This window comes from Chlorocebus sabaeus, chromosome 22 (genome assembly GCF_047675955.1).
Source record: "Chlorocebus sabaeus isolate Y175 chromosome 22, mChlSab1.0.hap1, whole genome shotgun sequence".
In the NCBI taxonomy this organism is placed as follows: domain Eukaryota; kingdom Metazoa; phylum Chordata; class Mammalia; order Primates; family Cercopithecidae; genus Chlorocebus; species Chlorocebus sabaeus.
Window position 1 is genome coordinate 48,396,036 of NC_132925.1, and position 24,807 is coordinate 48,420,842.

Genomic DNA, 24,807 nt, shown 5'->3' on the forward strand with positions numbered 1-24,807 from the left:
CAAAGAGAAAAATGAATGAAGGTGAAAAAAATCAGGGGCCAGATCTGATAATCTATTTACTGATGGACCAAAGGAGAGCAGATTTTTTAAAAACCTTATAGTGCATTCCTCTAACCCAGTGCTTCTCAGTTTTCAATGTGCCTGTGAGTTACCTAGGGATTTTATCAAATAAAATGAAGCCTCTGGTTCAGTAAACCAGGGGCAGGCCTGAAATTCTCCATTTCTACCAAATTCCCAGTAATGCTGACACACTTGGTCTGCATTCAAGGTACTAACCAACTCAAAAATACAATGGAAAATAATATATTTTTATAAAAATAACCCAAACTATAAAACATCTAAGAATTCACTTATAGGAATTATCCACAACATTTATAGGCAGAACAAATGAACTCCATTAAAGGACATAAGGGAGGGTATGAATTGAATGAAAGGATATACCATGATCATGGATGAGATACCTTAACAATGTAAAAATGTCAATTCTTCCCCAAATAATCTATATATTCCATACAAAAACAATTTTTAAAAAAATCAAAATTGTTTAAAGACATGTTCTCTTGGTTCTTCTCATTCCATTTCCCAAAACCACCAGCTGGGCTTCCATTCTCTCCCTGGTCCCCATAGCATCCAAGGAGTCTCCTTCTCCAGACCCTTAGGCTACCAGAGGCCCTAAAAGCAACTGACCTCATGCAGGATGACTGGAGACTCAGGAGTCTGAAGCTGTGGGTTGGAATCCCAGCTTAACCAGGAATTCTGGTTTATCACTTTGTGTAAATCATTTAATTACTCAGTCACTTTGTGTAGTTATTATGAGGATCAAATGAGATAAAATAATGCATGCAGAAAGTTTGATGTGCAACATATACTCATAAACACAAGCTGCCCTTTCCCTGTTCGCTTAATTTAGCCTGGATTGCATGAGCTCCAATTTAACTGGATTTACTAAAAAACCTACCATAGTAGGGCTAGTACACTCCCACCACCCAAAATATCATTCAATCCTTACTGAACCGTGGAAGAATCATCCGTTTTGGGGGACTTCTCATATTCCTCACTGTTCTTGGAAGAATTTTCGGGCTCTGCTTGGTGAGAACCTGAAAACAGTAGCAAATATTTCTAAGCTTTTTGTTACATGCTAGTTCACTAAGAAATGAGGGCCCCGACCCATTTCTGTAATGTCAGTCTCTACGCAGAAGGCCTGGGATGTGGGAAGCACTCAGTCAAAAAGTTTGTTGTTAATAAGTGAGTAAACGAATAAACACAGACTAATATTTGATTATTTGGATAAATGGAGTCAAGAGGAAACCTCCAGTTCCTCACATAACAGCCCACAGAGAAAATGAAGACAGTCTATTATCTATTAAATGGTCCATTTCAGTCCTGTTTACATTAGAGAATAATGAAAACAGTCCCAAGTTCCCAACCATAGGGAATGGTTAGCAAATTACAGTCTGCCGAGAAGATGAAATACTACATAGTCACCGCACTACAATGTTACATAGATTGCTCCTTGTGATGAAATTGTTTTCCCTGTTTGTTTTATATTTTTATCTATTCACTGAATTTTCTAAAAACCATATACACAACTTCCACAGTCAGAGAAGTTTTTGGGACCGGGTACAGTTGCTCACACCTACAATCTCAGCATTTTGGGGGCTGAGGTAGGTGGATCACTTGAGGTCAGGAGTTCAAGACCAGCCTGGCCAACATGGTGAGGCTGGTCTCTACTAAATGGTCTCTACTAAAAATACAAAAATTAGCTGGGTGTGGTGGTGGGCACCTGTAATCCCAGCTACTTGGTAGGCTGAGGCAGGAGAATCACTTGAACCCAGGAGGCAGAGGTTGCAGTGAGCCAAGATTGTGCCATTGCACACCAGCCTGGGGGACAAGAGCAGAACTCAGAATCAGCAACGAAAAGTAAGCCATGCAGCAAGAGCAGTACAGCTGTGTGGCAGGATGAGCCCCACCCGCCTCCACTGCCAACACACGGGAGGGACGCCCATGCAGATGCACCACCCCAGCACACCACACGACCACTTTCCCTGCCATTGCCTTGCACTCAGCTTATCCACTCAGGCCTTCTCCACTCACCTTGCAAAGACTTTGGGTGCTTTTCTACTTTTTCTTGTTTTCCTGGTGGATATTCCTGATTCGACTCTTCTTTGACAATGTTGGCATTCTCAATGCCCTGTTCAGAGAATTTTCTCTGATTTAAAACCAAATGTCTCACTTCTAGAATGCAGGAGAAGAAAGGATCATTGACTCAATCAATCCAAAATATTTATTGAATAACTACTATGGACATTTCTTGGAGACACTGGGGGTTTGGTTTCAGACCACACTAAAATAAGTATCACAATAAAGTGAGTCACACATTATCTTCCCAGTGCATATAAATTATGTTTATACCATATCGCAGTCTATTCAGTGTGCAACAGCATTACATCTAAAAAAAAAAAAGAAAAAGTACATACCTTAGTTTAAAAAATACCTTATTGGCCGGGCGCAGTGGCTCAAACCTGTAATCCCAGCACTTTGGGAGGCCGAGACGGGCGGATCACGAGGTAAGGAGATCGAGATCATCCTGGCTAAAACGGTGAAACCCTGTCTCTACTAAAAAAAATACAAAACACTAGCCGGGCGAGGTGGCGGGCGCCTGTAGTCCCAGCTACTCAGGAGGCTGAGGCAGGAGAATGGCGTGAACCCGGGAGGCGGAGCTTGCAGTGAGCTGAGATCCGGCCACTGTACTCCAGCCTGGGCGATAGAGCGAGACTCCGTCTCAAAAAAAAAAAAAAAAAAAATACCTTATTGAGCCAGGTACAGTGGCTCATGCCTGTAATCTCAGTACTTTGAGAGGATGAATTGGGAGAACTGCTTGAGCCCAAGAGTTTGAAGCTGCAGGGAGCTGTGACTGCACCACTGCAGTTCAGCCTGGGTAACACAGAGAGATTCTGTCTCTTAAGGAAAAAAAGAGAAAAGGAAAGACAGTAGGGGAGGAAGAAAGAGAGGGAGGGAAGGGAGAAAGGAAGAAAAAGAGAGAGAAAAAATACTTTATTGCTAAAATATGCTACAGGCTGGGCACAATGGCTCATGCCTGTAATCCCAGCACTGTGAGAGACTGAGATAAGAGGATCACTTGAGGCCAGGAGTTCAAGACAAGCTGGGGCAACATGGTGAAACCTTGTTTCTACAAAAAAGAAAAATAGCTGGGCATGGTGGCATACACCTGTAATTCCAGCTATTCAGGAGGCTGAGGTGGGAGGGCTGCTTGATTCTAGGAGGTCAAGGATGCAGTGAGCCATGATCACACCACTACACTGCTGCCTGGGGGACAGAGCAAGACCCTATCTCACACACACACACACAAAAGCTAACACTCATCTGAGCCTGCGGATAATCATCTTTCTGCTGTGGGGGTCTTGCCTCGATGTTGACGGCTGCTCAGTGATCAGAGTGGTGGGTGCCGAGGGCCGGGTTCACCTCACCATGAAGTTGGCTGCATTGATCGACTCTTCCTTTCATGAAAGGTTTCTCTGTAGCATATGAAGCTGTTTCATAGCATTTTTCCCACAGTAGAACTGCTTTCAAAATTGGAGTCAATCCTCTCAAACCCTGCCACTTCTTTATCAACTAAATGTGTGTACTATTCTAAATTCTCTGTTGTCATTTCAACAATGTTCACAGCCTCTTCACGAGGAGTAGATTCCATCTCATCTCAAGAAATCAATTTCTTTACTCATCCGTAAGAAGCAACTCCTTATCTGTTCAAATTTGATCATGAGACTGCAGCAATTCAGTCACATCCTCAGGCTCCACTTCTAATTCTAGTTCTCTTGCTATTTCCACAACATCTGCAGTGACTTGCTCCACTGAAGCCTTGAACCCTTCAGAGTCATCCATGAGGGCTGGAATCAACTTCTTCCAAACTCCTGTTAATGTTGATGTTTTTACCTCCTCCCATGAATCACAGATGTTTTAAAGACATCTAGAATGGTGAATCCTTTCCGGAAGGTTTTTCTTTTCCTTCCTTTTATTTTTATTTATTTATTTATTTATTTTTGAGATGGAGTCTCGCTCTGTTGCCCAGGCTGGAGCACAGTGGGGCAATCTCTGCTCACTGCAAGCTCCACCTCCCGGGTTCACGCCATTCTCCTGCCTCAGCCTCCCAAGTAGCTGGGACTACACGTGCGCACCACCACGCCCAGCTATTTTTCTGTAGTTTTAGTAGAGACGGGGTTTCACCGTGTTAGTCAGGATGGTCTCGATCTCCTGACCTCGTGATCCACCCGCCTCGGCCTCCCAAAGTGCTGGGATTATAGGCATGAGCCACCGCGCCTGGCCATGTTTTTTTTTTTTTTTGAGACGGAGTCTCGCTCTGTCACCCAGGCTGGAGTGCAATGGCACGATTTCGGCTCACTGCAACCTCCACCTCCCAGGTTCAAGCAATTCTCTTGCCTCAGCCTCCCAAGTAGCTGGGATTAGAGGCGCCCGCCACCATATCCAGCTATTTTTCATATTTTTAGTAGAGACAGGATTTTGCTCTGGATTAGGCTTCAGCTAATACTGTGGCTGGTTTCCAGACCATGAAAACTTCCTCTGTATCAGCTATAAGGCTGTTTCACTTTCTTATCATTTCTGTGTTCACTGAGTAGCACATTTAACTTTCTTCTAGAACTTCTCCCTTACATTCTCAACTTGGCTGTTTGGCACAAGAGGCCTAGCTTTCAGCCTATCTAGGCTTTCGATGCGGCTTCCTCATTAAGCTTAATCATTTCTAGCTTTTGACTTAAAGGGAGAGATGTGCAAGGCTTCCTTTCACTTGAACACTTTAGAGGCCATTGTAGGGTTATTAATTGGCCTAATTGCGGTATTGTTGCCTCTCAGGGAACAGGGAAGCCTGAGGAGAGGGAGAGACAGGAGAATGGCTGGTCACTGGAACCCTGTGTTCTGGAGTCAGAACACACACAGCATTTATCAGTTAAGTTCACCGTTTCACACACATGTAGTTTGTGGCACCTCCAAACATTTACAAAAGTGACATCAAAGATCATTGATCACAGATCACCAAAGCAGATATAAATAAGTGTGAAAAATCCAAGAATTGGGGCTGGGTGCGGTGGCTCTAGCCTGTAATCCCAGCACTTTGGGAGGCCAAGGTGGGGCGGATAGCGAGGTCAGGATATCGAGATCATCCTGGCTAACAAGGTGAAACTCCATCTCTACTAAAAATACAAAAAATAGCCGGGTGCAGTGGCGGGCGCCTGTAGTCCCAGCTACTTGGGAGGCTGAGGCAGGAGAATGGTGTGAACCGGGGAGGCGGAGCTTGCAGTGAGCTGAGATTGTGCCACTGCACTCCAGCCTGGGCGATAGAGCGAGACTCCATCTTAAAAAAAAAAAAGAAACATCCGAGAATTACCAAAATGTGACAGAGACACAAAGTGAGCACCCGAGGCTGAAAAAACGGCACCAATAAACTTGTTCGACACAGGATTGCCACAAACCTCCAAATTGGAAAATGCATGATCTCTGTGAAGCCCAGTAAGGCAAAGCACAATCAATCAAGGTATGCCTATAAGTGACAGTCACCTTCCTCTGAAGAAGATGAAGCAATGGATAAGGCCCCTGTTCTCCTGGAGCTGCTGCCTAGGAAGCTGCCTCTAAATTCCAGGAAACCCAAAACAATAAGCACACATGTCTGGGACAGGCACACATGTTGAGGTTCTCAGACCTCAGCAGGCCAGCAACCTCCTCCAAATGCGAGCATTGAGCCTGTGACATGCGCTGCTATGCTGGCTCCTAGCATTCCACTTTAAGGAGGGCAGTAACATTCCCCATCTCACAGATGAAGATCTGACACTGAAGTAACTTTCCCGTGGTCAGAGAGGTGGTCCTTAACAAAGCCAGGACTGCACCCAGAGTGCCTTGTCCCCAGCCAGGGTGTCAGCTCCTCAACGCCCTTCATTTCTATCCCTAGAGGCCTCAGATGCACATGGCAGCCACCAAGAATGGGGAGGATAATGAATAAATGGAGTAAGTGAATTGACAAATGGAGATGAAAGATGCTACAAGAAAGAAATGGAAAAAAGGAGGTGAAATTGGATTCACTGCTGAAAAATAGACAACAGTTTTTGGAGAAACAGATGAGGCTGACAGCCATGGAAGAATGCCCAGCTGGTTTACCACGAGGCCTTACCATGAGAGAGAGCCGCATGTCTGCAGGGACCAGGAGGTGGGCTGTGGTATGAAGGGGCAGTGGCAGTGAGAAGGAGCCTTGGAAACAGATTGTAAAATGCCTTCAAGGCCAAACCACTTGGTTCTCTAAAGGCCCTGGGGCAGCCGTGAACAGCTGCAAAGCAAGGCAGCACCAGGACCGAACGGGAGACAGAGAAAGGCCATGCCACAGCGGCAGGAGAGAGAAGGGGGAACAATCCTGGGTGCAGAGAAAGCCAGAGGGCAGGAGGGAGAAGACAGCTGGGCAGAGAGCTCCCAAGAACAACAGGCGGGGGATACCCACTAGGCACCGGGTGGGGGTGCCCAGAATTGAGAGCATAGGAGTAATTAAATGTGACTGGGGGGCTTTGAAAAGAATGCTGTCTTTGTCCAGTCCTGAGAAATCCAGCAGATGAGCAGATTGAAGGGAAAAGAAATGCTGAGTGTGATGGTGAATACTGAGTGTCAACTTGATTGGATTGAAGGAATGCAAAGTATTGATCCTGCATGTATCTGTGAGGGTGTTGCCAAAGGAGATTAACATTTGAGTCAGTGGACTGGGAGAGGCAGACCCACCCTCAATCTGGGTGGGCACCATCTAATCAGCTGCCAGCACGGCTAGAAGAAAGCAGGCAGAAGAACATGGAAGGAGCTGACTTCCTGAGTCTTCTGGCCTTCATCTTTCTCCTGTGCTGGAGGCTTCCTGCCCTCAAACATCAGCCTCCAAGTTCTTCAGCTTTTAGACTCTTGGACCTACACCAGTGGTTTGCCAGGGGGCTCTCGGGCCTTTGGCCACAGACTGAAGGCTGCACTGTCGGCCTTCCTACTTTTGAGGTTTTGGGACTCAGACTGGCTTCCTTGCTCCTCAGCTTGCAGACGGCCTATTGTGGGACTTCACCTTGTGATCATGTGAGTCAATACTCCTTAATAAACTCCCTTTCATACATACATCTATCCTATTAGTCCTTCCCTCTAGAGAACACTGACTAGTACACTAAGGCAGGTTGGGATGTGTCCTTCAAGACCAGCAGGCTGAATACTAACAAGTTCTGGAATGTGACCTACCAGGCATCCAATAAACATCCTATCCCCTTCATAATATGAGACAGAACTCTTACAGTATTCCTGTGCTTCCAAGAAATAAGAGTTTCTGTAAGAAATCTTTTTAAGTGAGAAAAGGCAGGACTTAAGACAACACGTACACTAGATTCACAGGAAAAATGTTAACAATGGCTATCTCTGGACAGGAATCACGTGGTTTTAAGTTTTTCTCTTTTTTGCTAGGCGATTTCTAAATTGTTTTACAAAGTGAATTCGCATTGTTTTTTTAATGGGGAAAAACTTATTTAAATAAGAAGCAGTGATGCTAAGCTTGGGACAGGGTTCAGGAAGGAGCAGGTGCTGTCATTGCAATGTTTCACAGTGCTAGGCATAGTGGCTCACACTTGTGATCCCAGCACTTTAGGAGGCCACGGCAGGAGGATTACTTAAGACCAGGAGTAAGAGACCAGCCTGGGTAACATAGTAAGACCCAATCTCTAAGAAAGATAAAATTTTAAAAGTAGCAAGGTGTGGTGGCACATACTCGTGGTCCCAGCTACTCAGAAGACTGAGGCAGGAGGAATCACTTGAGCCCAGGAGCTCAAAGCTGCAGTAAGCTATGATCACATCACTGCACTCCAACCTGGGCAACAGAGTGAGACCCTGTCTCAATCAATCAATAGGAATACTCATAGCAGGAGGCTTGTGGCCTCTCCCTGGAGGCCATAGAACACCCTTTCTCCTTCCTTTTCCAGCCACCGAATTCCCTTTACCCATCCAAACTTTGCTACTACGGCCCTTCCTCCAGGAATCCTTCCTGATACTCCCACCTCAGCACCCTACTCCAATGAGAGCCCACTGCAGGGCAGATACTAACCAGGAAGTCTGGCTCAACAGCTCCAAATCAGGCCTGGAATCTGCATGTAAGCATCTGATGCAGGTCCACAGCCCACACTTTGAGGACATGGTTCTTTCCTCTAGTCCAGGTAAGAAAAATTACCTTGAATCCCATTTTCTCACACTGGAAACCTACAACTTGTAGTGTAGGTATATGCATTAGTGTTTCTCAGCCAGGGGCGATTTTAATCCCCAGGGGACATCTGGCAATGTCTGAAGAAATCTGATTGTCACAACTGGCAGGCTACTACTGGCAGCTAGTGGGTAGAGGCCAGAAATGCTGCAAAACACCAAACAATCCACAGAACAGCCCCCACAGTGAGGAGTTATCTGGCCCAAAATGTCAATAGTGTCAAGAGTAAGGAACTCTGGACATAAATGAAAGATTTAAAGTGGGAAGTTCCAAGCCTCCAAGATCAGAAAGGCTCCTTGAGAAGGCGGGCTGGAAAATCAGAGAAAAGCAAGGCTTTCTGGCCACACAAAATTGAGGATAATTATACTCGTCTGGAAGGTGCTGACAATGATAATAGTACCATACATCATTGATTCTAATATGTACACCTGTTTTACTTTTTTTTTTTTTTTTTTTTTGAGATAAGGTCTTGCTCTGTCACCCAGGCTGGTGTGCAGTCATACAAACACAGCTTACTAAAGCCTCAACCTCCCAGGCTTAAGCAATCCTCCCACTTCAGCCTTTCAAGAAGCTAGAATTACAGGTGCACATCACCATGCTGGGCTGATTTTTAGATTTTTTGTAGAGACAGGGTCTTGCCACGTTACCCAGGCTGGTCTTAAACTCCTGCCTCAGCCTCCCAAAGTGCTGGGATTACAGGCACAAGCCACTGTACCTGCCTTTTTAAATTTTTAACATCTCTAAGCATCAGGATGCATCTTACAATTAATGCCATGTCATAGTTTAATTGGTAGCATTTAATTACAGTTCTTAAATTTTCTTTTTTTTTTTTTTCGAGACGGAGTCTCGCTCTGTCGCCCAGACTGGAGTGCAGTGGCCGGATCTCAGCTCACTGCAAGCTCCACCTCCCGGGTTTACACCATTCTCCTGCCTCAGCCTCCCGAGTAGCTGGGACTACAGGCGCCCGCCACCTTGCCCGGCTAGTTTTTTGTATTTTTAGTAGAGACGGGGTTTCACCGTGTTAGCCAGGATGGTCTCGATCTCCTGACCTCGTGATCCGCCCGTCTCGGCCTCCCAAAGTGCTGGGATTACAGGCTTGAGCCACCGCGCCCAGCCTCAGTTCTTAAATTTTCTATAGACAATGCATACCCTCCTTATTGCCTGCACCCAGGTGGACCACTCCTGTCAACCTGCCTCCAATATTCCACTGAAGCAGGTACTAGTTATTTTTCCTTTTTTACAGATAAAAAACGTATGTTCAGGAACATACCCAGGTCACCAGCAAGTACAAGTTGGAGACAGGACTGAATTCCAGCATCTGGCGTCAAAGCCTGGATCCTTCCATCCCTCCTGGCTCTCTCCTTCAAGATGCGTTCAAAAGACTTTCTGACATTGGCTGGTCACAGTGGCTCACACCTGTGATCCCAGTACTTCAGGAGGCCAAGGTGGGTGGATCACCTGCGGTCAGGAGTTCGAGACCAGCCTGGCCAACATGGTGAAACCCCATCTCTACTAAAAATACAAAAATTAGCCGGGCGTGGTGGCACGTGTCTGCAGTCCCAGCTGCTCGGAGGCTGAGGCAGAAGAATCACTTGAACCGGGGAGGCAGAGGTTGTGTAGTGAGCCGAGATGGCACTACTGCACTCCAGCCTGGGCGACAGAGTGAAACTCCATCTCGGAAAAAAAAAAAAAAAAAAAAAAGACTTTCTGATATTGATAAAATATTTACACAAATGAGTCTGGAAGAGTCTACATGAGAATCTTAAGACAATTGGCTTGGGGTGGTGGGATTTTTAAGTTTTCTCTTTTGTTTCTTGGTATCCTCTAAGGTTTTTTTTGTTTTGTTTTGGTTTGGTTTTTTTTTTTTCAGTGAACATACAATACTAGTCCAGACCGGTGGTGGGTGCCCGCGTCAGAGCTGCCCTGGAATGAAAGGGCCCAAAAGGTGGAGTTGCAAGAACACTGCCCACCACACCATCACTCCCCTAGGTGGCGCTTCCTGTCACCACAGCACGGCCTGGTGGGATGCCCCCACGGATGCAGAAACCCGTGTGTGCACATGCCAATTAGATGAAGGAAACCAGGAGACACTGACTTTTATGCTGTTACTACTGAGTAAGCCCCAGGCTTCCAGAACCATTTCAAATAAAACCAGAGCACCTGACTTATGAAAAGCTCCCACGTCGTCTGTGAAGCCGGCAGTCTTTAATCGGTAATATCTGACTTTTCTTGACATCTTGTCTTTAGAGTTCCAGAGCCTCAAGGTGATTTTGTGGAAATTTATTTTCTTTAATAATTCCTTTGTCACATTGATATTAAAAGTCTGCTCCCACGACACCCAGGCTTTGTCACCTTCATGCCACGGCTTCACAGTCTGTGTAAAACAACATTCAGAGATGTCAACTGGGGAAAGATGTGTGAAGGCCATGGCGAACAGAGCAAACCCCAGCCCCAGCCTGGCCCTCAGCAGCAGCGCTGCCTGACTTCAGTGCCTGGTCACTCTTCAGGCTCTGAGTTCAGGGAAAATGGGGTGGTGTGTACTGGGCCCCATCAGACTTTTGCGTTCCTCAGGAAGAATAAAATCAAAGTAATTATCTGCAAATAGCATCCTCCTCGACTGCTTCTAAGCAATGACCCAGGGTCAAACCACTGGCAGGAGTGTGTGTGTGCAGGTAGTGTGTACACAAAAACTTTTGAAACATTCCGGAAATTACTAGGTAAAATATCTAAATAAAAAATAGGCCAGGTGGGGTGGCTCACACCTGTAATCCCAGCACTTAGGGAGGCCAACGCGGGAGGATGACTTGAGGTCAGGAGTTCAAAGACAGCCTGGCCAACATAGTGAAATCCCATCTCTACTAAAAACACAAAAACTAGCTGGGTGTGGTGGCTCACACCTGTAATTCCAGCTACTCAGGTGGCTGAGGCATAAGAATCACTTGAACCGGGAGGCGGAGATGATCGCACTACTATACTCCAGCTTGGGCAACAGAACAAGACTCCGACTCAAAAAAAAAAAAAAAAAAAGTCAGTAATTGGAATGATCAGGTCAGTGCAGATTCCTACTCAGGAGGTGGGGCCTGGGATCCTCCAATTCTAGCAAACTGGAGGTAAAGCTGATGTTGCACATCCATGGAGCGGCACACTTTTCGTGATAAGCATTAGACCATATGTAAGGTCACATGCACTCACACACGCACCTTTACTCCTGACTCCAGGAACACTTTGGCCACCATTGGAAATAGCAATATGTCAACTTTTTTAGGTTCTCCATCGTCCGGCAGAAGGAAATACTCGATGTGGTAAAAACGACGTAACTTTGAAATACAACTGTCTGTTTTAGGGTGCTTCTTATATTTTTCAATCAAACTTGCATATTTTCCCTTATGACCTTGAAGATACAGATTGAAAAAGTCTCGTTTTAACCTCATGTGGAAAAGCAGATCCATCTCCCCAGTTCCATGGAGCTTGATGTTGTGAGAGGCTGCGCACTCGACATTGCCTGCCCAATTTGGGAAAGGAGGTACAGGTCCAGTGCTCCTAGCCAGCAAAGTAGCAGGACCTGGACTGCGCACCTGAGTGCAAAATTGAAGTGCGTGGTTTTCAGAGTGAGTGTCTCTGTTGGAGAGTGAGTGTTGGTTAGTAGGCCTAGGGTTAAAAAAGTGATAGAGTTAAAGTGAAATCACATGGCCAGGCCAGATGTTTTTGGGAGAGACGCCCTACTTGCCTCACCCTAGTCCCTCCTGGCCCTAAGAAGCAGGTAAAAAATAATAATAATAATCACAGTACAATGTGATTTGTGCAATAACAGCAGCAGGAACAAGGTTGTGAAGAACAAAGGTGGAGGGGCAAACTCTGCATGGGGAGGGTGGGGTGGGCCTCCCAGGGGGGCCTTAGCAGAGTCTTAGAGGAGCAAAGCTAGCAGATATTCCAGACACAGAGAAAACAGCTTCACAAAAACGTCATAGGTGAAGTTACCCAATGTGGGGTGGACAGGGTGACAGGATGTGGAAGGTACAGATGGGCTTCTGCCAGAGTCCAGAGCCCAAGGAGCCCCCTGACCCCGCCCCTGGTTGCTTACACTCCAGCTTAAACTCCACACTCTAGGTCGGGGCTTTTCACATGATAAGAAGCTCCATAACATTTAATCCAAATATAATTATAAAAAAACGTGACCCTCTTTAAAGCTGTAGCTTTTAAAGTCTAAATTTTTAACCCCAGGAGGCTGCTGCAGCATTAATTTTTCTGCTACCAAAATGGTTAGCATTTGTGCAGAGACTGGAGTCAAGCTTCTCCTGCCAGGCTCTGGTAGCATTAGACCTTTTCTGATTCAATCTCAGGTGGGCCAGCAAGTGGACAAACAGAGCTTCTCATTTTCTGTAGACAGAAAGGCAAGTTATTTAGCCATTTTAAAGGAGAAGTTGACAGTATCTGTCAAAAACTGTAAATGTACACCTTCAATCCAGCAAATTTACTTCTTGGAATACAGACAACAGAAGTGCCCACATATATGAACAAAAATGTATGTAAAGAATGTCTATCGCAGAATTGTAACAGAAAAACATTTGAAACAACTCAAATATCCACCAATAAGGGGTAGGATAAATTAGAGACGTATAGAGATGTTCAGAAACCAGCTGCCTTCATTCATTCACTCATTCGTTCACTCTTCAAGGAGTTTCTACCCTGAACGTCAGCACCTACTATAAGCCTGGCCCTTGCCCGTAGGATGAGGGAGAAGGGTTGATGGCTCCTCCCTCCCTCCCTCCCCCTCCATCAGCTCCCACCTCCCACTCTTTAATAAAAGCAAATGAAGCTGTGGGCTCTGCAAACTCAGACCTCCCCACAATCTCTCTCATTAGACTCTCCTGCCTCAGACTCCCGGAAAATGTATTTTAAACAAGGTATTAGGTGATGCACAAACACTTATGAGAATCCATGCCTTAACCTCTCCTTGGTTTCTTCTCCTCTGTAAAAAGTAGACCGAACATCATCTGCTTCAGCGTTATTGAGAGGATTAAGCATGTGAAGCTGATGCAGCCACAGTTGGGCCTCTCCTAAAATTGCTGTTTCTTTTCAACCTCTGTTCCTGGCTGGCACTGGTCAGCCCGCTTTGGGGTGGGGCAGGTGGAGAGACGATGTGGGGCATACGCACCCTAAATTCCTGCAGAAAGTCATACACCTCCTTTTTTCAGAGGGAGTTAGAGTTCTGCTCTAGCACCTACCCGTATTCACAGGGAAGGCCAGTGAGATGGTGAATGTGCAGGGGACTACGTGGGGCACGTCGGAGCTGAAGGTGCTGGCAGGCTCAGATGAGGACTCAGTGCTGCTGCACTGGCGGTCAGAGTCAGACTCCCGGGCCCTGGCCTTGGCCTTGAGATGTTCCTCCACGTCACACTCACTCGTGGACTGGTAAAAGCTGGTGATGGAGGAGATGGGCTCTATGCTTGCGGGGTCCTCTTCCCACTCCCAGGCATTCAGCGACATGCTGCAGAGCGCGCCGCTGGCCGCCGGCGCTCCTGGCAGGGAGAAAGTGAGGCTGTCCCCGCCTGTATTCCAGGGCTGCTCCAGGAAGTAAGTCCGGCCTCCTTCAGGAGCACCCACCCGTCTCTTCCCCGCTTCCCCAGCTTGCTCCTGGGTGAACTCCGGGGCTCCTTCACTGCCTGCCACACAGTCGGTACTCAACTGACTTAAGAGAATAAATGGATGAAGGAACCACAGAGAAGAGTGGCTGGCAGTAAGCACGACGACGAGCAACCCCGTTTCCTTCACCTAACCCAGGAGTCAGTCGCCGGGCTTCTGGAATGCCTGCCCCAGGTGAGCAGCTCCCGGGAGCCACCAGGCGGGAGAGGGGGCGTCTACTCAGGCAGGCCTGCTGCGACTAAGCACAAGATGCGTTTGCTATTTGGGGAGAGGCAAACCAGGCCGCGGGCAGCACGTGCAGGAGCCTGGCGAGGTCGGGGAGGGCAAGCCCTGCCCCCTAGACAGAACATGAACGTGCACTGGGTGCTGGGGCATCAGCTCAGGGCCCACGGAGGCGGAACGCCGGGCAAACACCGAGAAGGGAACACGCGTCGAGGAGAGGAGGGAAGGGTCCCGGGCTGCTGCGGCCGAGTTGGGGGCAGGGGTCGGGGTTCCCCTCCAGGTGCTGGCGGTACCTGCGAGCGGATGCGCTGGGTGGCAGCGGGGACTTGGACGGCGGCGGCAACTCCCGCACCAGATCCACAGCCACCTCGGCGAAGAGACTCCAAGACTGAAAGGAGCGTCCGCGGGTGCAGGGAGGGCCGGAGGCCCAGCCACTCAGCTCCGTTTGGCGGTTGCTAGGAGATGCGAGGGCGTGCGGCCTGGGGGCGGGGCTCCGCGGGGCGGGGCTTTCCCCCTTAGCCACTGCGCGCAGTCTGTCAAATGGCTACATCCACGTTCAGAAACCAGCTGCCTTCATTCATTCAATCATTCATTCACTCTTTAAGGAGTTTCTACTCTGAACGTTAGCACCTACTATAAGCCTGGCCCTTGCCCGTACGACGGGGGAGAGGGGTTGATGGCTTCTCTCTCCCCCTCCATCAGCTCCCACCTCCCATTCTTTAATAAAAGCAAAAGAAGCTGTGGGCTCTGCAAACTCAGACTCCCCACGATCTGTCTCATTAGATTCCCTGCTTCTGTCGCTGATGTCCTTAAAATAGCATGAGAATTCTGGTTAGTGATTATGAGCGCCAACTCAGAGATGAGAAAACAAAGCTTAGAGAGGTGAAGCGATTCGCCTGAGGTCACACAGCAAGTAGGGCGCAGCACTGTGTTGAAATCCGGACTGCCTGACTCCAAAGTCTCCGCTCGTCTGCTAAACCACCCAAGCTGAGAGCCCTGGCTGCGGCTCCTAATATAGAAGACCTCAACACAGCAAGCCGCTGGGGTGGAGGGCTGCGGTAGGCTTCATGGAGGAGGTGAGCAAAGCCAAATCTGGGGGGGGGGGGGGGGGTGACTAGGCAGAGGCGGTGAAAGCAAGAGAAAGCATTCCAGGTAGAGGAACAGCATATGCAAAGGCCCATAGAGGTGAAAGCGCATGGCAAGTTTCAGGAACGGATGGTGAGGCTGAGGTGAAAGGACATGGCAAGTTTCAGGAATGGATGGTGAGGCTGCAGCAGTGTGCGCGGCCCATGGTACATAGCCCCAAAGGGCAGGTAGGGCACAGGACTATGGGCAATGGGAAGCCAAGGCAGGTCTTCTGTTGAGGGAGGGTACCCCGCTCTGGCAGTCAGTTTGTTCAAGAGAATGAGAGCTGAGGCTACACACACGCTTGGCTATTAAGAAAACTTTAGCTCTGAGTTGAGCTATGACCTACCTTGTGTCAAAGAGCAAAACTGTAGCGGAGCTGGGGCTGAGACCCAAGTCCTGAGCCTCCTAGTGCATGCCTCCCCAGACTGCTCTCAGGGCATGGGACAGCCCCTTTAATACTGGGCGCTCCAATACTCCTCGGGTTCAGTTAGTCTAAAAAACAGCCTCAAGTACAGCTGTGAGGGGAGACACCAAATAGCAGTGGGCCCTGTGAGGAGGGGGTTCAAACTCTCAGCATGACAGCCACAACCACCTGCCCACACCCCACCTGCAGCAGCCTGGAGACTGCTGTCTATATGCTAGGAAGTGCTCAGGAGACACACAAAGGGCTGGAAGAATACAAAGCTACTCAGATACACCAGCCCCCAAAAGGGCCCTTTAACAAGGGCAGTTCAACACCACCATCACCCTCGGACAGACATCAGGCCTCCTGCTCCCCAGGTCCTACCCACTGGCCTGAGGCTGGTTTCCCTCCAAAGGTTCCTTGATCACATCACCACCTAGGGCAGAGGCCAATGTCTGCCCAAGTTCAGTAGTGAGAGGCCAGAGGTCTTGGACCAAGGACCAATGTGCCATCCTGGATGTGCATTGGAAACACCTACATGCCAAAAATACAATTCTGAGGCTTCATTAAAGACCTGTGGAAGTCACTCTCCAGAGGTGGGGCTTAAGAACCAGTGACAGATTGTATTTTCCAAAGACAGCCACCTCAAAAGATCCCTTCCCACATAATCTTCTGGCAGGCATCCTGGGGTTCACATTCCTCCCACCCAGTGGGGGTGGGGGGGTGGTCTAGACCCCTCCCCTAGAAACTGGGCAGACCTTTGTGACTGCCTCAGTCAAAAGAGAGAGAGGAAATGACACTATGTGATTTCTGAGGCCAGGTCATACAAATTCCATCTACCTCTGCCCTGTTCTTTTGAGGTATAGTATTCATGCTAGGAATCCAGCTACCATGTTGTGAGGAAGCCCAAGCAGCCATGTGGCCAGAAATGGCCACATGAAGCTGTTGTGACTGATGGCTCCCAGCCAATTGCCAGCCTCAACTCCCAGACATATGAGAGTGCAAGAATTCAAATGATCCCAGCCTTTAGTCTTTGAGACACCCTGGCTGACACTAAGAAACAGAAACAAGCTGTCTCCATCATGAGAAATTGCAGATTTATAAGCAAAGTAAGTTGTTGCTCTCTTAAACCACTAAGTTCCGGGGTGATTTGTTGTGCAATAAATAATAGGAACAGGAGCCATATTTTTAAATTACCACCAAGATTGTATTACACAACCAGAATATGGAACCACTGCCCTGAGAGAGGTGGTGTCTGGGTCAAGACCTAGAGCATCACAGGATGAAGTTAGGGCAAAGGTGTGCCACCCACTACTCAGGTGTGAGAGAGTGGTGTGTCTACAACCCCACCTCAGTGAAGATGGCTTCAGGGCTGGCAGATCAGAAGCAAAGGAAAGGGGGCTTCTGTTTCAATTATCTGTTAATGAGTAAAAACCATCCCCAAACTTAATGGCATCAAACAACAAACACTTGTTATTTCTCACCACTCCATGTATCAGCTGGGTAGTTCTCTGCTGGCCTCGCCTGGGCTCACTCCCTGTGCTGTGCTCAGCTGGAGGACCAACATGGCTGAAAGGTGCCAGAAGGCCTCACTTGCATGTCTGGAAGTTGCTGCTGGCTCTCCGCGGGCCCGCTGGTTCCCCTCCATGGGCTCCTCCACCCCCAATGGTACACCAGCTTCCTTCTAGGTGGCACCTCATCTCCCCGTAGCCTGGCCTGGCTTCCTCAGATGGCATTCTCAGAGAAGGGATCCCAGAGGGCACGGAAGAAGCTGCAAGGCCTCTTGGGACCTAGGCGTGGAACCAGCACCATGTCACTCTGCTACATGCCATTAACCAAAGGAAGTCATGAGGCTGGCCCCACTTCAAGGGGATGAAGACATGGACTGTATCTCTGGTAAGCAGAGGGGCAAACATCCAGGGGTGGGAGGTGTTCAAGGTCACTGAACAATCCATCCCTGCTTCCTTACTCCACTGGGTGGGGGGTTCCCAAGCTCCCACAGGTTATGTTGAGGCCTTCCTGAAGTTATCCCAAGACTCTGGCAGCTGGAAGCATATTGGGAATCAGCTACATCCATCTTCTTCTTGCCCCTTCCCCATTTTTAACAGCTTTATTGAAGTATTTTTTATTTCACAAAGTCCATCCATTTCAAGCATAGAATTCAATGATTTTCAGTAATTTTCAGTAACCAAGTGGTGTGATCATCAGCATAAATTCATTTTAGAACATTTTCATCCCCCTAATAAGACTTCATGCACATTTAAAATTAATCTCTGTTCCAACTCCCAGTCCTAAGCAACCAATATCTACTTTATCTCTAAAAATTTGCCTTTTCTAGACATTTCCTATAAATTGAGTCAGACACTATGTGTTCTGGCTTTGTGATTGGTTTCTTTCACCTACCGTTATGTTTCTGAGGTTTATTTATGTTGAGGCATGTGTCAGTATTTCATTCCTTTTCATGACTGAATAATATTCTATTGTATGGACAGACCACAGTTTGCCTATCCATTCATCAGTTAATGGGCATTTGGCTTGGGCATTTAGACATTTATGAACAATGTTGCAATGAACATTCCCATGCAAGTCTTTGTGTGGACGTGTTTTCATCTCTCTTGGGTCGATATCTAGGAGTGGAATAGTTGGGTCGTATGGTCGTTTTGTGATTAACTTCTTGAGAAACTGCCAAACTATCTTCCATAGGGGCTGCAGCATTTTATGTTCCCATAATAACATGAAGTTTCCTGTTTCTCCAAATTCTTGACAAGATTTGTTGCCTGTTTTATTCATTACAGCTATTCTCATGGGTATGATATAGTATTTCATTGTAGTTTTCATGTGCATTTCCCTAACAATTAAGAATACTGAGATTGTTTTATGTGCATGTTGGCCATTTATACAACTTCTTTGGCAAAATATCTGTTTGTATCTTTCACTCACTTTTGATTGGATTGTTTGTCTTCTTGTTACTTGTTACTTGTTCTTACAAGTCAGAACACACTTGTAAGAGTTCATTGTAAATTCTGAATATAAGTTCTTTACTGGGCATATGTTTTACAAATATTTCCTTCTAGTCTCTTGTTCATCTTATTTTCTTAATAGTATCTTTTGAAGTGTAAATGTTTTGAACTTTGATGAAAGTCCAATTCATCATTTTTTTCTTTTTTGGACCATGCATTTGGTGTTGTATCTAAGAAATCTTTGCCTAACAACGGGCCTATTTTTAATAGAAGTAAAGCTTGGTGTCTGAACACTAAAGCAAATCCACTAACCAAGACTCCTAAAAACCCAAAAGCTTTATGACACTGAAAATAATGGCCCAACGACATTCCCAGACAATTCTGGGCTCTGGATAGAATAACACAAGTTTCCAAAAAACAGTGTGACAATATCGCGAGTTTATAAAATATGTATACTCCTTGGCCCGGTAATAAATCACTCAAGATATGGCACAAACTGTTCACAGTATTGTTTTTGTGGAGAAAAGCTGAAAATCACCTCTGTGGGCATCTGTGGGGGATGACAAAGCACCTTATAGTTCATTCTGAGGGAGCACAGAGCAGCCTCTGGAGCAGTGTCTGCAAAGAAACCACAGTCAAGCTGTTTACAAAGCTCAGTTCCTGTGCAAAGAAAGAGCCCAACGGCGCCCTTTCCACTGTGCTTTTCATGTCAAGTTGAATGAGCTACAATTTGCACACTGTGAAATTCAGATGTACACAGTCATGCAACCACTATACCATGAAGACAGAGTATTTCAATCACTCCAAAAAGTTCTTTCATGCCCAAATACATAGAAAAGTTTGGAAATAAATACATCAGAAATACACAGTGGTCCCCTCTTGGTGGCAGAATAGTGGATGATTTTTGCTTTTTAGCATTTTCCTGGACCTTTAAAAGACACTTTAAACAATATACTATTTGAAATGGCTCAAACAATACTGAACTGACTTCAGAAAATCATTTCTTTGCCACAGCCCTGACTCTACCCTACACAGACACATGCCCATCCCCCCAGCTCATACAAAAGAGCGCAAGGAGACCTCTGAGTTTGCTCACTTTGAACCTTAAACAAAAACCTTGTGGATGCAACCAGAATTATTTCAGAGGTGCCTGGTAACACCACGGGGCAGACAGACAGGCCTGACAGAAAACCATTATCAACCCTTACTTCCCTGAGCTGTAGGGGAGCAGAGGCCGGCAAAGGCTCCCAGCAAGACATTTAAAAGCTTTCTTTTCAATATTGACTGGCCCAGGAAAGCTACTGTTCAAAGGATTCCTTTACCAGCTGCAGGGATGTGGGGGGCGGGGAGGGTGTTGCACTCTTGCCGGGGCTACCAGCCCTCAGCACTGACATGAAATAAAATCAGGTTCTTTTTTGTTGTTGTTGTTGTTGTTTTGAGACGGAGTCTCGCTTTGTCACCCAGGCTGGAGTGCAATGGCAGGATCTCAGTTAACTGCAACCTCTGCCTCCCGGGTTCAAATGATTCTCCTGCCTCAGCCTCCCAAGTAGCTGGGATTACAGGCGCCTGCCACCGTGCCCAGCTAATTTTTTGTATTTTTAGTAGAGAAGGGGTTTCACTATGTTGACCAGGCTGTTCTCGAACACTTGACCTCAGGCAGTCCACCCGCTTCGGCCTCCCAAAGTGCTGGGATTACAGGCGTGAGCCACCGCACCCGGCCAAGAAAAAGAAACACATGAGAACATCTTATCAAAAGGTAAATGCTGCAGTGTTTCCTATCTGCAGAGAAAACCACTGAATCCACTTATGAATCCCTCCCTCTTCTTCTGTGCACTCACATACACATGTCCCAGCAGAAAATAGTATTGTTTTTTGTGTTTTTGTTCTTGTTATGCAAGCATCAGTGTTGTGCATAATCAGCTTGTGCCTTGCTGTGTCTGCTCACACTCATTTTGCTGAGTCCTAGCTGATCTGATGGACACCGTGTTGTCTCCAGTTTCTCACTGTAATAAACAATGATGCAGTGAACATCCTGTGCACAGTGGCTTTCTAAAGTAGAAGCCAAGAAGTGGATGTGATGTAAAAACTTTGTCAAATTGCCATTACTTTTATAATTAAAAACAAACCTAAAACAGTATGTCCAAAATGCTTGGGGAGAAGCCTTTAACTCCTTCCCAGCAGAGATGTACTCTGGGCAAAGCCTTCCAGAACAAGTACGAATTTGCCAAATGGACAAAGTGCTGATTCTGGGATACTGTGGCAGAGGAGACAGAATGCTATCGCTTTTCAAAAGGCAAGATTTTACATTTAAACTGACAGAGTTATCCACAAGGCAAGATTCCGTCTCTGTTATAGCTAGGAACAGCTGAAGAGTCTGCCTCTTGCTCCAACGTAGCTGGATACCGTGGCTGGATAACCGTTCCTGGTGCAGGTAACAGGTGAACAATATCACAATATCACTGCACGCCTCTCGTGAAAAAGAAAGCGAACACAGTCCAGTACTCACCAGAGAAGCAGGTTTTTCTTCATCTTCCAGAAATGTGTTCTAAAACATCAGCCAATCATCAACCTGTTAACCTAACCCCAGCTCAGAGATGGAACTCGAATCCCATTGCCAAGTCAGCACCCTCAGACACAAAGGTGGCAGGGCCGGGAGACACCACTTTCCCGAGAATCCTATCCCCACCCCCAACAGGGATCTGGACAGAGCAGTTAGCACAGATCAGCTTCTGACCAGCGGGGTGCCCCTAACCTAGACACCTTGCCTCTCCAAGCCTGTTTCCCTCTCTTTCCCAGTTACTACTTGGGACTTTTTGCAAGGTCTATGGTGGCACAAGAAGTGTTCGGAAACCTGGTAGCTGAATTTAAGCAGAGGGGAGGCTTTTCCGCACGTACAGCTACAGGGCGGCGAGAGCAGGCTTGCCAGGCAACCCTCGAAAGGCCTTCCGGGAAGAGGGGGAAGAGTGACGCTTGGGTGTGGGGGCACATACCCAGCAACCGGACGAGGCCGCCACCCCCAAGGCCCTCCTGGGCTTCGGATCCCGCGCCAACCCCTCGCCCAGGTCTCGGGGCGAACTCTCCGCGCCAGGCGGGTGGGGCGAAGGGAGGAGGGAGTTGAGAGTGGACGGCCGGGAGGGGGAGGAAAAGCGCAGAAGCCAGGAACGTCCCGGGAGTGAGGAGAGGAGAGCGCGGGAGTCAACGCGGAGAAGCCAGACTCGGACGCCGACTGGGCACTGGTGGCGCTGCGGGGGTCCCGGGGGGCTCCTGGACCTCCTACCCCAGGCCCCTCCAAAGCAACTGGGGTAAACCAGACACCCTGTGAGGCCAGCGCAGCTGCTGGACACGGTCCCCGGCGCCGCTCCAACCAGATCGCGACCGCTAAGCCCCTCCTTTCAAGAAACTCTGGGGCCGCCCCTGGAAGTGGCGGGGCGAAGGGACCGGAGGAGGGACCGGAGGAGCGAGGCGCGCGGCGCAGCGATGGAGCCGGACAGCGCGGGCGCGGAGGCCGGCATGGAGGGCGCGGGAGGTGACCCGTACCGGCGACCTGCGCGGCGCACGCAGTGGCTGCTGAGCGCCCTGGCGCACCACTATGGGCTGGACCGCGGCGTGGAGAACGAGATCGTGGTGCTGGCCACCGGCCTGGACCAGTACCTGCAGGAGGTCTTCCACCACCTGGACTGCCGCGGCGCCGGCCGCCTGCCCCGCGCCGACTTCCGCGCCCTCTGCGCTGTGCTGGGGCTGCGCGCGGAGGGGGCCACTGCGGCCGGGGAGGCAGCCGTAGACGTGAACTCCAGAGCTGTGACCACCGGGGACGCGGCCGCTGAGTTGGCCACGGACAGGGACTCAGATACCGACGAAGAGGCGCGCCTGGCTCTGCGCGCCGAGCCGCCGGAGCTCACCTTCCGCCAGTTCCACGCGCGCCTCTGCGGCTACTTCGGCACCCTTGCGGGGCCCCGGCTGCCCCGCGGCGCTCTCAGCGAGCACATCGAGACGCAGATCCGCCTGCGCCGTCCGCGCCGCCGCCGCCGCCCGCCCTGCGCGCCTGGCCCCGACAGCGGTTCTGACTGCGAGCGCGTTGCGCGGCTGGAGGAGGAGAATAGCAGCTTGCGCGAGTTGGTGGAGGACCTGCGCGCTGCGCTGCAGAGCAGTGATGCGCGCTGCCTAGCACTGCAGGTGCGCGCTGGCCGCGGAGGGAGGGTGGTAACGCCTGGGAGAGGGCTCAAACTAAAAGCTGGCTGGCTGCGGAGCCCGACGGGACAGAGGCAGAGGAAGGGTAGACAGAGGGCAACCCTACACCATCCCACCCCGCCTCAGCCCACTTGCGTCCTGTCCCTGTTCCTCCCCATTCCACTCCAGTCCCCAACCCTGTTATTACCATCTGTTCCACTCCTGAAAACCCCAGTCACATTCAGACAACCATACCCCACTTTTCTGCTCCACCCCCGCATCATCGCATCTTGCCCCTTCTAACCCAGGAATTGCACCTGTCTGGGTAGTCTCACACATTCCCTTTCAACAAGCATCTTTCTCTCTCCCTCCTGCCAGGCTTCTGGGAGGTTTAGGAGACAGAAGTGTGAAGAAGGCCCTGACCTCACCTTTAAGGATCTCCCTGCCTCCTGGAGTAGACTGACAGCTCCTTCTGTCAATCAGCAAAGACTTACGGGGCTCCCTGCGGGAGAAACAGAGACAAGTGAGAAATAGACAGGGTGGCTCACACTATGGATCAGGCACTCACTGGCCACCAAATGCCTGTGGGAACCAGACCCGCTCTGGGCTATTGAGAAGAAACCATGGGGTGAGATGGGGACCCAGCCTTAGCATCTGGGAGCCGTTGACAAACACTTAAGCACTGTGCCAGCCGTGCGCCAAGGGCAGTGCTGGGCCGCAGGGGTCAGAGGAGGAAAGGAACAGCCCCTACCCCAGGCGACAACAGGCCAGGAAGAAAATGACGTTATATGACCCCGCTTTAGCTCAGGACACTGCAGAGTGCAGGGAAGTGGCAAGGTGTGGTTTTCAGTGTTGGTGTACATGGAAGCCAGGGTGGAGGCGGGAAAGTACTCCTCTGATGTGGAATCCCAAGTAATGTACGGGGAGCCATGGGATGCGCCTGAAAGGTCTTCCGGCATCGCTCATGCTCAGGTATTTATTGAGCACCTACTATGTGCCAGGTTTGTTTTAGGCTCTGGGAACACACCAGTAAAGACAGACAGAAACCGCCCTCAAGGAGCCTCTAGTGAGCAGGCACGGGGAGGGCTGCAAGTGCCACTGGGGGGAGTCTAGGAGATGAGGAACTGCCACCCGGCAGGCTGAACGCCGCCAACACAGGAGTAGACCGAGACGAGGTGCGAGGTTGAAGAATCATTGGTACCACAGAGGGAACAGAATACTGGCGTCGTGTCTCAGTTTCCTTCATCAGTAAAAAAACGCTGGAGGGTTGGGGGGGGCGGGCGAGGAGGTATCATTAGAGCTCCTGCCTCCCTAGGGATGTGGCGAGGGTTAAAGGAGCTCGGACGCACGGGACCTAAGGGCCTGGCACCTGGAAGCAGGCGGCGCCATAAACGTGCTCACGTGCTTCTGGGTGCGGAGGAATGGGGACCGCCGTCGTGGCGGGCGTTCGTCTGGTGCATGTGGCTGGGGCACTTACCCCCTGCCCCTGCTGCCCTGTCCCCGCAGGTCGGGCTCTGGAAGAGCCAGGCGAGCACCCACGAGATGGAGCGCGGCGGACCGGAGGCTGCGGTGCGGGAACTGCGGCAGGCACAAGGCGCGCTGGCTGCGGCGGAGGCCCGCGCTGGGCGGCTGCGCCGTGGCCAGGCCGAGGTGCGGCGGCGTGCGGAGGAGGCCCGGCAGGTGGTGCTGCGCAGCCTGCACCGCGTGCGAGAGCTGGAGGCGCTGGCGCGACAGGTGCCCGGCTTGCAGCGCTGGGTGCGGCGGCTGGAGACGGAGCTGCAACGCTACAGGTGAGCAGGGGCGCGGGCCCTGGGCCCAAGTGCCCCAATTCGGCTCCCATTTTCCCAGACTTCGGGTGTGCAAACGCCCTCCCACACGCTCTCGTGTTCTCCAGTTTCTCCATGCATTTATTCACGTGTTCTTTCATTCCTTTGTCAGTTCTCCATTTCTTAAGTCATAAGTCTATTCCATTGCTTGCTCTGCATCCATCTGCCCAGCCA

The 24,807-nt window shown here is 49.3% G+C and overlaps 2 protein-coding genes across 11 annotated transcripts in view; one reads left to right on the forward strand and one right to left on the reverse strand.

Annotated features, from left to right (window-relative positions):
* The window catches only part of CFAP92 (cilia and flagella associated protein 92 (putative)), an 81,627-nt gene extending 58,998 nt beyond the window's left edge, over positions 1-22,629 (reverse strand). For 3 of the 8 annotated variants that reach the window (XM_073009812.1, XM_073009813.1, XM_007985421.3), the window contains exons 1-6: positions 14,443-21,803; positions 13,510-13,803; positions 11,485-11,675; positions 10,445-10,658; positions 2,095-2,235; positions 1,010-1,097 (exon numbers count right to left, since the gene is read on the reverse strand). In XM_073009812.1, coding sequence (XP_072865913.1) covers positions 1,010-1,097; positions 2,095-2,235; positions 10,445-10,658; positions 11,485-11,675; positions 13,510-13,771 — 896 coding nt within the window. In that variant the 5' untranslated portion in view covers positions 13,772-13,803; positions 14,443-21,803. Of the gene's footprint in view, positions 1-1,009; positions 1,098-2,094; positions 2,236-9,554; positions 9,679-10,444; positions 10,659-11,484; positions 11,676-13,509; positions 13,804-14,442; positions 21,804-22,539 lie in introns of those variants that run through there. The other 5 variants (XM_073009810.1, XM_073009809.1, XM_073009808.1 and 2 more) reach the window with 5 other exon arrangements.
* The window catches only part of EFCC1 (EF-hand and coiled-coil domain containing 1), a 43,102-nt gene continuing 40,281 nt past the window's right edge, over positions 21,987-24,807 (forward strand). For all 3 annotated transcript variants that reach the window (XM_007985437.3, XM_007985438.3, XM_038003479.2), the window contains exons 1-2: positions 21,987-22,813; positions 24,314-24,597. In XM_007985437.3, coding sequence (XP_007983628.3) covers positions 22,118-22,813; positions 24,314-24,597 — 980 coding nt within the window. In that variant the 5' untranslated portion in view covers positions 21,987-22,117. The remainder of the gene's footprint in view (positions 22,814-24,313; positions 24,598-24,807) is intronic.